We start from the raw sequence: 14,595 nt of genomic DNA on the forward strand, positions 1-14,595 counted from the left end.
CCCTCTCACCTCCTGTTCTGCGGCCAGGGTCCTAACAGGCCACGGACTGGTACTGGTCCATGGCCGGGGTTGGGGGCCCCTGCCCTAACCTCTGTTTCCTCCACGCTACTCCTCCCCACCAATCCCTGCCCCCAAGCATCCCTCACGAGCGCATCAAGGTGACGAAGCCCCTCCATTCTGACCATGTCTGGCCTACGGTGTGGTCTCCAGCAGGCTCCTGTGGAAGGAATGCGCCAGTAAAGGGGTGTTCCAGAGCCCCCTCCACTACCTCAGGAGGCAAACCCCAGGTTGGACCCAGAGGAGATCCTGGGTCAGGAGCTGTGAGGGAGCCTGGAGTTGATGGGGAAGGGATATCTGAGGAAGGAACTGGGAGGCAGCTGCAAATGGTCAGAGAAGAGTGGGGCCTGATGGGGGGGGGACCTTGGCCATGGAGCTGAGGGTCAGCTGGAGCCACAGGGCTGCCTGATTCTGCCCACAATGGCACATGTCCGGGCTCTCAGAGCTGCCCAGGTGGGCTACCTTGGACTTACCTGAGGAGAGGTTGTAACAGGGTCAACCCCATAGGCAGAGGCCAGTGTCAAAGGTCAGCCAGACATCTTGGGCTTTGCTGGGGCCAGTGGGGGGACTAGGGTATTTCCAGGGCCTGGGACCCCAGGGCTCAGCCACCAACTCCCCTTAACAAGTTCAGATCTTGGTGAGACCTGCTCATTGCCCACCCCCTTTCCTCCTCCCCCAGACACATGAGCTCAGGTCCCATGGCATAGCAGATGGAGGTGGGAGAGAAGCCATTGAAGGTGGAGCTCATGACTGACGTGTAGGCGCCCATGAACGGGAAGACCAGCCAGTCACCCACATCCAGCTCTGGCAGCTGCACCTCCTTCAAGAAGAGCTTGTCAAAGGCATCACACGTGGGGCCAAAGAGGGTGCAGGGGAAGAGGGGCAGCTTGGGGCTGAGCTCCTGCAGGGACATGGGGATAGGAAATCAGAGAAGACCCCCCACACACACCCCTACCCACTCCTCATCAAGCAGGGCATGCCCCAGGGCACCAGCAGAAAGGACTCTGTCATCCACCCACACTGACCAATTCCTGAATGGTCCCTGTGTGCCAGGCATTGCTCTTAACCCGGCCTCATGGAGCTTATGTTCTAGAGACTGACTTCAGCCTTGCCAATTCACAAGTGCAGACACAGATGGGACCTCAGCTTTCCCATCTATAAAGTGGGAAGATTTTATTTAGTAATCACTCAAAATACTGGGCCTCAAACCTAGCTTCATTGAAAGTGCTTGAGGAGTTTTCACGAAGGATCATGCCAGGGTCCCAACCCATGAGAAATTCCAATATCAGTGGTCTGGGGCCTGGTCCGGGCAGAGAAGTATTAAAACTTCCCAGGTGATTCTAATGTGAAGCAAAGTTTGAGAATCTCTACTTCCTAAGTCTCCTGCATCTCCAAGATTCAAGGACTCCAGAACAACAGACAGACAGAAAGACAGACAGCCAAAGAGAAGCATATACCCCCCCCACAGACCCATGGACCTAGACACCTGTCTTCCCGCATAGGTGTGAATCGCCAGGCCCACACAGACGTGCACATGCCAATACGCACAGACACACTTGCACATCCTAGCACATGCAGAAGGTGTGACAATCCACTAAGGCCCCAATAATCTGAGATCCTTCGCCTCTCCCACTGGTAGCAGGGAATCCTGCCCAAGGTGGGCTGGACCAGGTAGTCTTAAGGTCTAGGAGGTGCCAGAGCCATGAAACCTTCTCCTTACCTTCACCACAATGGGCATCCTGGGTTCAGACTCCCTGGGAAAGATGCGGAATGTGCCATAGTGGCCATCATTGAGATAGTACAGCAGCTTCCGGCGGCCTCCTGAGGGCGGACAGAGGGCAGTACTGAGCTCAGCACCTGTGGGGGAGCCCTCACCCTCTGCCCAGCACTGGATAACCCCTGTTCCCTGCTCCAGGAGTCTTCTCTGAGCCCATGTACAGTTGGGGCCTGCCCTCTGCACTCCCATTGCCCCTCCGCCTCTGCCCCCCACCTTTCAGTGTTCCTCCCTTCTCCTCTTCATCTTCCTCTTCCAAATAAGAATAATCTAACTAGACTTCCTTAGTGGTCCAATGGTTAAGAATCCACCTGCCGATTCAGGGAATACAGGTTCGATCCCTGGTCTGGGAAGAACCCACGTGCCGTGGAGCAACTAGGCCTGTGCGCCATGACTACTGAGCCCGGGCTAGGGCCTGTGAGCCGCAGCAACAGAAGCCCTTGCCTACAGCCCGTGCTCCGGAGCTAGAGAGGTCCCCGCAGTGAGAAGCTGGTGCACCACAACTAAAGAACAGCCCCCACACGCCAAAACTAGAGAAAGCCTGCATGCAGCAACGAAGACCCAGCACAGCCAGTAAATAAACAAAAGAATAATCTAACTAACACACCATATAACTCAGGCATTGTTGTAAGTTCCCTACATGTATTCAACTATTTAATCCTCCTAACTACACTCTGAGTGGGTTCAGTGAGCCCTACTTTACGGTTGAGAAAACAGTCTTGTCAGCAGTCATGTAGGAGACTGTGGCGGGGCTGGGATTCGCCCCCAGCTCGCAGGTCTCATGTTCTCTGCCCTCCCCTTAGACCAGGTGCCCTGAGCACCTGCTGCATGAGTCAAACTGGGAGCAAACGGTCTTTTCATGACTTGATTCCATCATGGTTGGTCCTTAGTGATGTGCTAATTTATCAATTTCCTTCCTCAAAGGGGTGCCTGTCTAAACTACATTTTCTTATTTTCTATATTCTTTTTTTTCCCCTATATTCTTGATGCTCCAGCATCTGGGGCCTTGCTGACCCTAGCGAGACTGCTCCTCCCCAGGCTGGTTAATTTCTAGAGACAGCAAATGACTGCCTTGCAAGTATGCCTTGCCCGTGCAAGCCAACCGATCCAGTGTCCATACTGCAAACCACCTCCTGGATGGAACTCACGGAACCTGAAGCACTACCTCTGGCCTAATCCTCCTAGGGCAGTCCTTACCCCCCACAACCCAGTGAAATTACTCAAACTAGCCAATCCCAAACCTGCCAGTCCAACTCACCCTGCTTCACCCATTCTGTTCCTCGAAAACCACAACAGAGGCTCTGACCAGTCTTCCCTCGTGTCCTTCTGCTTCCTGACCCATCCTGTCCTTCCCCTTGTGGCCCTGAGTGGCCTGCCTCACCTCTGAGTTCTCCAGAGGAAGCTTTATGGCAGTTATTTCCAGGTCTTACACGAACTGATTAAAACACATTCCAGGTATTATCACCCTGCTTATTTAACTTATATGCAGAGTACATCATGTGAGATGCTGGGCTAAATGAAGGTCAAGCTGGAATCAACATTACTAGGAGAAATATCAACAACCTCAGATATATAGATGATACCACTCTAATGGCAGAAAATGAAGAGGAACTAAAGAGCCTCTTGATGAGGGTGAGAGAGGAAAGTGAAAAAGCTGTCTTGGAACTCAACATTCTAGGGAGGGAGGTGATAGGCAGGTTCAAGAGGGAGGGGACATATACTTCACTACTGGCTTCCTTGGTAGCTCAATCAGTAAAGAATCTGCCTGTAGTGCAAGAGACCAGGGTTCAATCCCTGGGCTGGGAAGATCCCCTGGAGAAGGAAATGGCAATCCACTCCAGTATCCTTGCTTGAAAAATCCCATGGACAGAGGAGCCTGGTGGGCTACAGTCCAGGGGGTTGTAAAGAGTCAGTCGGGCACAACTGAGCGACTAACACAACATGACTGATTCGTGTTGATGTTTGGCAGAAACAAATACAATTCTATAAAGCAGTTATCCTTCAATTTAAAAAATAAAGCTCAACATTCAAAAGATAAAGATGGTCCCATCTCTTCATGGCAAATAGATGGGGGAAAAGTGGAAACAGTGACAGATTTTATTTTCTCAGGGCTCCAAAATCACTGCGGATGGTGACTGCAGCCATGAAATTATAAGATGCTTGCTCCCTGGAAGAAAAGCTATGACAAACCTAGACAGCGTACTAAAAAGAAGAGACATCACTTTGCCAACCAAGGTCCATAGAGTCAAAGCTGTGGTTTTTCCAGTAGTCATGTGCAGATGTGAGAGTGGGACCATAAAGAAGGCTGACCACCAACGAATTGATGCTTTCCAACTGTGGTGCTGGAGAAGACTCTTTTTTTTTTTTTTTTTTTTGATTTTATTTTATTTTTAAACTTTACATAACTGTATTAGTTTTGCCAAATATCAAAATGAATCCGCCACAGGTATACATGTGTTCCCCATCCTGAACCCTCCTCCCTCCTCCCTCCCTATTCCATCCCTCTGGGTCGTCCCAGTGCACCAGCCCCAAGCATCCAGTATCGTGCATTGAACCTGGACTGGCAACTCATTTCAAAGAGACACTGATGTATAGAACAGTCTTATGGACTCTGTGGGAGAGGGAGAGGGTGGGAAGATTTGGGAGAATGGCATTGAAACATGTAAAATATCATGTATGGAGAAGACTCTTGAGAGTCTCTTGGACGGCAAGGAGATCAAACCAGTCAATCCTAAAGGCGATCAACCCTGAATATTCATTGGAAGGACTGAAGCTGAAGCTGCAATACTTTGGCCACCTGATGGGAAGAGCCAACTCCTTGGAAAAGACCCTGATGCTGGGAAAAACTGAGGGCAGGAGGAGAAAAGGCAGCGACAGAGAATCAGATAGTTGAATAGCATCATTGACTCAATGAACATAAGTTTGAGCAAGCTCTGGGAGATAGTGAAGGACAGGAAAGCCTGGTGTGCTGCGATCCATGGGATCGCAAAATCAGACACACCTTAGCAACTAAACAACAACAAAGTACATTTAAAAACATTGCCCTACTCTGAAAAGCATGGGGTACAGCATGTAAACGCTCTGCCTCTATTGATGTTGCCAGTGTAAGCGTGTGATACTTTCTCTCCAGCACCGTCATACTTCTGATGCATATTGAACTAGTGGTCATCTATGACCCCCCAGATCCTTTGGACAGGACCTACTACCAAGGCAGTGTCTTCACAACCACTCTTCATCTGTTCTTAGAATATTGCTTTCTGGAATCGAAACTCAAGATTTTGTGCTGATTTCTGTTAGCATTTGAAGCATTTCATAATATTTGGGCATTTAGATGCCCAGATCCTTCTGAATACTGATTTTCTGCCCTCCCCGCTGACCCCGATATACTTCCTACCATCCTCCCCCCTCTTTCTTAGTTGCCATCACTGAAGCCATAGCCCCAGTTGTCCCTAAACTACTTAGTTGTGAGAGGTAGTCAAGACACCCCTAAGGTCAAGAGCTCAGGTCTGCCTGGCACGTGGTATTTGAGACAGGCAGACCAGGTCCAGTGTATCACTGATGAGCTGCGATGCCTCAGACAAGTCCCTTCCTCTTTCTGAGCCTCACTATCTCTGCCTGTAAAATGGGAATGACCCCAAATTACTTCATAGGGTTGTTGAGCAGAAATGAGAGAAAATACATATTTCACACATGATAGATATTTAATAATTGGCAACTCTTGTTTTTATGGAAATAAAAATGAGTCCCTAGGGACTTCCCTGGTGGTCCAAAGATTAATACTGTGCTGCTTCCACTGAAGGGGGCATGGGTTCAACCCCTGGTCAGAGAACTGAAATACCACATGCCCCGTGGGGTGGCCAAAAAAAAAATACACATACAAAAATTACCCCTTGCCATAATAAAGATACAAATTTTAAAAAGAAGCCCTTAATACTTAGAGTTTTGTTAAATGATGACTTGAAATCATAGGCTTCCTATCACAATATCCTTTAATCAGACGTTTTGTGAATAAATGCCATCAGCTGACACAAGTGCCTTGGGATTACAAACCTGTGGGCCAATCATTTGTCAAAAGGATAAGGGAGGAGATTAAAGCAGCTTATAAATATTTATATGTCGGTTATCATAAAGCAGCAAAGAATAAGAGCACTAAGCCAGTGGGGAAAATCTATTCATGTTCTCCATCTTATCATGCAATGGAGTTTCTGGTTAGCTCACTTTGTGTGAAAACCAAATGCTGCAAAAATAACAATGTAAAAGAGCTCCTGCGGTGGTTGACCTCGACTGTCGAAGGTTTACCATTACCCTACAGATGTCACCCTTAACCTTCAGGCCATGACGACAAGGGTGCCTTCTTATATGTATTGTAAGAATTTGCATTTACTCACTGTATTTTTGGCATCGGAATCAGCCCCTGTTAGATAATGCTTGCTGAATGAATTTAAAGTGCACAGCAGCACGATTTTGTCCATGAACCACATGGGCTATAAACGCCATATAAATCCATTGGCTACTTAGGAAAAATGAAGACTCTTCATCTTGCTTCTCACCTCCCAGTCTGAGAATAATAAAATAGTGATACTAACAGGTTCATCCTCATACCCAATTCAAAGCTTGTTTCCTGCTAATTAGGCATTTGGGGGTGGAGCCCAGACCCCCTATCCATCCTCTGCTCCTGGACAGTGGCCTGCCCACCCACCGGGCTCCAGCACAGCCTTCTTGGCAATGATGTTGACAGCGGTCGTGCAGACAGATGTTGCATAGAAGCGTCCAGGCTCTGCGATGACCTCGATGCCACTCCCCTTGGGGAAGTCCTGGGCCAGGGCAGCATTGATCACTCCTGCCACCTGCAGGGACAGACCCAGACTTTAACATGGCCAGTCCATCTGAGGGGGCTTTACCTGCACACTCTCCCTTCATTCCCTTGACAGCTATGTGGGGAGTCGTTATCTCCATTTTACTAGGGAGGAAACAGGTAGATGCTGTGGCCCACGGTGGGGAAGTAACTTGTCCAAGGGCACATAGCACCCTGAGATGTCTGAATTTGGGACCACTTAAATTAATACACAGTCAGCAAAGACAAAATGTTCCCCAGGTCACAAGAATAACAAACTTCTACCTGACTGTAGCTTAAGGGGGGATAGCAACTAACACCTCTAAAGAAAGACACGGAGCCAGATACACACATGCTCATATATGCACACAGGCCATGCAACTGTAGTCAGACAAAGACTCTCAACAAAGACAAATCTCATGTGACTCACAGTTCATATGACCTCCTCGTACACAATCTCATATGACCTCCTCGTACACAAACAAACACACTTGGTCCCCTGAACCCAAGCTGGAGCACCCGGCTCCCTCTCATCCTCCCCATCACCTCCTCAAACTCAGGGTTGGAGCCTTCCTCTCCGGGGAAGCCCCCTCCGATGTCCAGGAGGCTCATGTCATGCCCAATCCTGCTGCCCATCTCAAACACGTGCCAGCAGTCGACGATGACCTTCATGAAGTTATGGGGTGTCTGGCATCTTGAGCCCACATGGAAGCTGAACACACATCAAGTGACATGTAGAGAAGCACCCGTGAAAAAGCAAAGGTCAGTAGGAGGACAGACATGGCCAGAAATACCGAAGCATGGTCATGCTTGAGTTGGAGCACTCAAGACTGTGTGGTGGTCACCTCTCTTAACAGCCCCTTCCAAGTGCCTCATTGCAGGGGCTTCCCTTTTTCTCCCCCTTGGAAGGCGTGTGCTCAGAACCCGAATCCCCATGCCTGTGAGGAGGGCCAGGTTGGGTGAGGCCAGTGCAAAAGTTCAAGGGGGTGCCACAGTACTAAATTATCAAGATAAAGAACATTTAATGTAATCGTTGTAAAGAGCAAAACTGATTTAGAAACATCTACAATGACGAAAATACTAAAATGTAAATAAAGACAAGATTAGTAACAGTAGGGACTTCCCTGGTGGTCCGGTGGTTAAGAATCCACCTTGCAATACAAGGGATACAGGTTCGATCCCTGATGGGGAACTAAGATTCCACATGCCATGGAGCAACTAAGCCCGTGTGCTGCAACCACTGAGTCCACACGCCACAGCTAGAGAGTCTGCGCTCTGAAACCAAAGATCCCACGTGACACAACTAAGGCCCAACAAAGCCAAATTACATAAACACTTAAAAATAATAAAGGCACTTTATATATACAAAAGTGGTAACAGTAGTTGAACCCTGAAGCAAAAGGAAAAATGAGAAATGCCAATCCTGTCTTTAGTTAAAGTTTTAATATTTTTCTCATCATGATTGTTTTGCATTATTTTTCATTTTTTCAAATATTGTATTCAGTTCATTTCAGTCGCTAAAATATTATTTAGCTAGAGTACTAACTTTTTTAACATCCCCTTAAATTTTGCACCCAAGGCCTTTGCCTCCTTTGCCCCACCCTAATCCCAGATAACATCCAGCTTCTTCGCTGAGAACAGAGAAGCATCTTGAGGCCCAGAGGGGCTTCAGCTGACCAGAGCATACCCAGGAAGCCAAAGGCTGGAGGTAGACAGTGGAAATTTTGTCAAGAGAACACACTGGTCATAGCAAACACTCTCTTCCAACAACATGAGATGATGCTACACATGGATATCACCAGATAGTCAATACTGAAATCAGATTGATTACATTTTCTGCAGCTGAAAATGGAGAAGCTCTATATGTTCAGCAAAAGCAAGACCTGGACCTGGCTGTGGCTCAGATCATGAGCTTATAGAAAAATTCAGGCTTAAACTGAAGAAAGTAGGGAAAACCACTAGGCCATTCAGGTATGACCTAAATCAAATCCTTGATGATTATACGTAGAAGTGACAAATAGATTCAAGGGATTAGATCTGATAGACAGAGTGCCTGAAGAACTATGGACGGAGGTTTGTGACAACATACAGGAGGCAGTAAGAAGACTGCCTCTTCTTAGAAAACAAGAAAAAGAAATACAAAAAGGCAAAGTGATTGTCTGAGGAGGCCTTGCAAATAGTTGAGGTAAAAAGAGAAGCGAAAAGCAAGGCAGAAAAGGAAAGATGTACCCAACTGAATGCAGAGTTCCAGAGCGTAGCAAGGAAAGAAAAGAAAGCCTTTCTAAGTGAACAATGCAAGGAAACAGAGGAAAACAATAGAATGGGAAACACTAGAAATCTCTTCAAGAAAATTGGAGACATCAAGGGAACATTTCGTACAAGGATGGGCATGATAAAGGACAGAAATAGTTAGGACCTAACAGAAGCAGAAGAGATTAAGAGGTGGCAAGAACACACAGAAGAGCTATACCAAAAATGTCTTAGTGCCCCAGATAGCCACGATGGTGTGGTCACTTATCCAGAGCCAGACATCCTGGAAGGTGAAGTTAAGCGGGCCTTAAGAAGCATTACTATGAACAAAGCTAGTGGAGTTGATGGAATTCCAGCTGAGCTATTTCAAATCATAAAAGATGATGTTATTAAAGTTCTGCACTCAATATGCCAGTAAATTTGGAAAATTCAGCAGTGGCCACAGGACTGCAAAAGGTCTGTTTTCATTTCAATCGCAAAGAAGGGCAATGCCAAAGAATGTTCAAACTACTGCACAATTGCACTCATTTCACATGCTAGCAAGGCTGTGCTCAAAATCCTTCAAGGTAGGCTTCAGCAGTACGTGAGCCAAGAACTTCCAGATGTACAAGCTGGGTTTAGAAAAGGCATAGGAATAAGAGATCAAATTGTCGACATCCGTTGGATCATAGAGAAAGCAAGGGAATTCAAGGAAAGCATCTACATCTGCTTCATTGACTTTTTTAAAGCCTTTGGCTGTGTGGATCACAACAAACTGGAAAATTCTGAAAGAGATGAGAATACCAGACCACCTCACCTGCCTCCTGAGAAACCTGTATGCAGGTTAAGAAGCAACAGTTAGAACAGGACATGGAAAATTTGACTGGTTCAAAATTGGGAAAGGAGTATGACAAGGTTGTATATTGTCACACTGTTTATTTAACTTATATGCAGAATACATCATTTGAAATGTTGGACTGGATGTATCACAAGCTGAAATCAAGATTGCCAGGAGAAATATCAGCAACCTCAGATATGTAGATGATACCATTTATTGGCAGTAAGGGAAGAGGAACTAAAGAGCCTCTTGATGAGGGTGAAAAGGGAGAGTGAAAAAGCTGGCTTAAAATTCAACTTTCAAAAAACTAAGATCATGGTATCCAGTCCCATCACTTCATGGCAAATAGAAGGGGAAAAAGTGGAAGCAGTGACAGACATTATTTTCTTGGGCTCCAAAATCACTTCAAATGGTGACTGCAGCCTTGAAATTAAAAGGCGCTTGCTCCTGGGAAGAAAAGCTATGACAAACCTAGACAGTGTATTAAAAAGCAGAGACATCACTTTGCCGACAAAGGTCTGTATGACTAGTCAAAGCTATGGTTTTTCCAGTAGTCATGTGTGGATGTGAGAGCTGGACCATAAAGAAAGCTAAAGAATTGATGCTTTCAAATTGTGGTGCTTGAGAAGACTCTTAAGAGTCCCTTGGACTACAAGGATATCAAACCAGTCAATCCTAAAGAAAATAAACCCTGAATTTTCATTGGAAGGACTGATGCTGAGCTGAAACTCCAATACTTTGGCCACCAGATGTGAAGAGCTGACTCCTTAGAAAAGACACTGATACTGGGAAAGATCAAAGGCAGGAGAAGGAGGCGACCTGATGAAACGGTTGGATGACAACTGGCTCAATGGACATGAATTTGAGCAAACTCCAGGAGATAGCGATGGGCAGGGAAGCCTGGTGTGCTCAGTCCACGGGGTCACAAAGAGTCAGACATGACTTAGCGACTGAATAACAACAACGACGGACAGTGGAAACCAAGACTCCTGGCTCCTCCTTTCCAAGCAGGGAAAGGCAGTGCACTCACCTGGTTCCAACCACAGCCAACCCCAGGTCCCTGGCAGACTCGAGCAGATGTTCACACACCTCCAGCCTGGCCCCAAACTGAGAGCTCAGGGGGAAGATGCTGTCACTGTCCTGGGTCCACCGGAGGACCAGCCTGGGAGAGGGGTGCAAAGGGTATCAGAATTTCTTAGGCACATGAGCCCCGAGGCCCCCCAACCTACCTCCCTCCAGCTTCCCACCCACTTCTGCCTAGCTCCTCTGGACTGTCCAGCTATGGAGACCCAAAGAGTGAACACACTCACTACCTACAGGCAAGAAAAAGCAGGAAAAGGATAAAATTATAAATACACCTTCCATAGGCCTCCACATTACAGGATCAGAGATGTTAAATAACTTTCCTAAGATCACACAGCATGTGACAAATGAATCTGAAATGTGATCCCTGGCCTCCCTGACTCCGATACGAGTGTCTTTTCCATAAGGTCAGCTAACGCCATACCACCTAGTGCTAAGCTCTTCCCAGTGTCTATGAGGACACAGGCATTGTTTATTTGGCATCAATGGGCACCAGCGAAGGCATCAGGCCACCGACCCAAATTCTTGTACTTTGCTGCTTTGGCCTGTGCCAGTGACCACATGAGTCTTCCTTCATCTGATTCCTGCAGCCAGTTCCAACAGCCAGGGTCCCAGGTTTAAGGTCTCTTTTTCCACCTGTCTCTACTTGTTCGCACCCACTCCCTGCTGGTCTCACCTGGCCCCAGGATGATGTTGGGCCACCTTGATTAGCTCCTCCTCGCTGCCGAACACCAGGAGCTTCACCCCATGGGGGGCAGCAAAGCGGATGTGAGAGACAGGCTTGCAGGGGTTGGCGTAGATGATGCATGAGGGAGCCACGCCCAGGTCCAGCACCTGCTCCAGCTCGCCCTGGCATGGGTGAGAGCCAGAGTGGGGAGCTGCCCTGATGCCCCTCTATTCTTTGGGGATGGGAACCCTGGGCATGAGCAAAAGGGACTGCCCTTGACTGAACCCCTATTGTGCAGTGTGCTGAACATGACTGTGCCCTTTTGGCTTCTAGAATCTTCCAAGTGATAAGGCTGTGTTAGGACAGGAACAGCAGCTGTGTCTTCAAGCTTGCGCTTCCCCTCATTCGCTTAAGCTGTCTGCCTTAGTCACAGGGACCAGTGGGAGACTGATCCCCCGTAGGGCATTCATTTATTCTTTCCCAAACAATTGAGGACTGGGAGTGTCCGCCCCTGTTGAGGAGCTGCAGTCTCCACTCCAGGACCCCCGGCAACTGGCCTTTTTTCCCCAGGAAGTGTTGGGCTTGTGAATGAGTCAGCTGGCCCAGGCTCACCTGGATGGCACAGTCGAAGCTGGTGCCCAGGGCGGCCAGGACACGCAGCATCCAGGGGCTGCTGTTGTACTTCACCACGTAGAAGGGTGAGACCCGCGGCAGGGCCTGGTGGAAGACCTGGTGGCGGCTGACCAGCACGCCCAGGTCAGCCACCGTGAAAGCATCTCGGCAGTCCTGCCAGGACAGTGAAAGAGAAAGAGAAGGCTGGGTAGTGGGTTATCTCACCTGATCCTCAAAACAACACTATGCAGTAAGGGCTATTGCTGCTGTGATTTCAGATATGGGGGAAAAAGGTTCAGAAAGAAGTCACTGGCTCAAGGCCACAGAGAAAGTACTGGCTAGGATAGAGTTTGATACCAGATCTTCTAACTCTTTTTTCCAGTAGTCATGTATGGATGTAAGAGTTGGACCATAAAGAAGGCTGAGAGCCAAAGAACTGATACTTTTGTGGTGCTGGAGAATACTCTTGAGAGTCCCTTGAACTGCAAGGAGATTAAAGCAGTTAATCCTAAAGGAAATCAACCCTGAATATTCATTGGAAGGACTGATGCTGAAGCCCTAATACTTTGGCTACCTGACGCGAAGAGCCAACTCACTGGGAAGGACCCTGATGCTGGGAAAGATTGAAAGCCAAAGGAGAAGGTGGTGGCAGAGAACAAGATGGTTGGATAGCATCACCAGCTCAATGGACACGAATCTGAGCGAACTCTGGGAGCCAGTGAAGGACAAGGAAGCCCGGTGTGCTACTGTCCATGGACATGAATTGGACATGACTTAGCAACTGAACAACCACAACTTCTAACTCTTAAAATAGGGGGACAAGAGGGAAACAATCTTTGTAGATCAAGAAAGGGGAAAGACAGCTTCAACCCTCAACCAGGCAGCTTGGCACTGGGTAAAACCCCCAAGCGGTGGCATGGGGAGGGAGCTAGAAGGGGACAGAACGACTCTATCACCCCCAGCAGAGCAGAGCTTTGAAATAAGACCTAGGAAACTGACCTAAAACCAGAAAACAGAAAGTCTTATTTCTTGCCCCCCAAAGCAGGGACTGAGACACCCTCATCCTTCCTTACTGCCCCCTCCCCTCTCCCTCCTTCTCTACTGAATCCGAGAGCTCCTTGATCTTCTTCAGGACCACATCCCAGGCAGTTTCTCCAGGCTCCAGGGCAATGATATCCTTTGGCCATGTGCTTCCAGGGCTTTCTTTACTCTCCTTTGAGTTCCCGATGGGAATGCTGACTCCCAACACTCCAACCAAACCCTTGGCCAGGTGCAGTTTCGACATCATAAAAAGGGCTGGCACTGAGATGGGACCTCTTCCCTCCTCCCAGCTCCCCACTGGCCCCAGAGCCAGAGTTCTCACGCTGTAACTTCTCAGCCCTCCCATTCAGCTACCACAGCTCCATGGAGCCCTCGTGAATTTTCCCATCTGTAAAATGGGCCACTGGTCAGGCCCAGTCTGCTTCAGAGACCTAGTAAGGGACCAAGCAAGACACGCAGGCTGTACACAAGGAATAGAGGCTTGGCATCCTCCTCGGGGCTCCTCCACACAGATGTTCCCATTCACAGATGTGAAAACTGAGGCTGAGGCCGGGAAGGATAAGTGCAGAGTTTCAGGATCTTCAGATTGTAGGGTTCAGAGCCAGGGCCCAGGAAATGATCCAGGTTCAGGGTCCCCATTCTACACACAGGAATGAGAGGCCCAGGGAGAGGAAGGGACTTGATTGAGGTCACCAAATGGTCAGTGGCAGAGCTGGGACTGGCACCTGGGGTCTCTAGACCAGAAATGGACCTGCTGCCAGCCAGGCATCCCTGAGACCAAAGTGAGGGTGGCCTGCAGCCAGGGGCCTTCTGTTCTGGCAGCTGGGACTTGACCTGAACCCCCCACACCACACACAGACTCACCTGCTGCCTATGGTGACCAGCTTTCTCAGGCTCAAACTAGGGAGCTGGGATCTGTGGTGTCTGGGCTTGGGGTAAATCCCACGGGAAGAGCAGAACTCAGCCCAGATCACAGGGACCAGGGCAAGTACCACCCCAGACTGTCCCTCCAGACCTCATCCGGCCGGCCCTGCCTACTCAGCCCAGACCTCCCAGGCCCTGAGAACTAACCCTCTTTTGTCACCCATACAACAGGATCACATGGACTCTTTGCAACCCCATGGCCTATACAGTCCATGGGATTCTCTAGGCCAGAATATTTGAGTGGGTAGCCTTTCCCTTCTCCAGCAGATCTTCCCAACCCAGGAATCGAGCCAGGGTCTCCTGCATTGCAGGCGGATTCTTTACCAACTGAGCTATCAGGGAAGCCCATGGTGAAGTTAGACTCCAGTTATAAGGGAATGTCAGTGACAATCAGAGTCAAGGGACCCTGGGAACCCTGCATCCACCCTTCCCACTTCATAGATGGAAACACCGAGGGGCCCAGAGGTCTCCAGTGGACTCAGCAAACCTGGGGGAGGTCTGGGAGCAGAATCAGGACCTGACTCTAACCACAGGTG

General features: G+C 48.6%; 1 protein-coding gene across 1 annotated transcript; it reads right to left on the bottom strand.

The window, feature by feature from the left end:
* Positions 1–368: 368 nt before the first annotated feature.
* Positions 369–13,379, bottom strand: LOC102401599 (antizyme inhibitor 2-like). Its single transcript, XM_044925333.1, has 8 exons — positions 13,197–13,379; positions 12,095–12,268; positions 11,492–11,664; positions 10,763–10,894; positions 7,212–7,377; positions 6,531–6,678; positions 1,778–1,878; positions 369–958 (listed from the first exon to the last, which is right to left on the bottom strand). The coding sequence occupies exons 1-8, from the start codon at positions 13,377–13,379 to the stop codon at positions 659–661; spliced, it is 1,377 nt and encodes a 458-aa protein (XP_044781268.1). The 3' UTR covers positions 369–658.
* Positions 13,380–14,595: the final 1,216 nt, after the last annotated feature.

The sequence above is a fragment of the Bubalus bubalis genome, chromosome 2 (genome assembly GCF_019923935.1).
Source record: "Bubalus bubalis isolate 160015118507 breed Murrah chromosome 2, NDDB_SH_1, whole genome shotgun sequence".
Classification (NCBI taxonomy): Eukaryota; Metazoa; Chordata; class Mammalia; order Artiodactyla; family Bovidae; genus Bubalus; species Bubalus bubalis.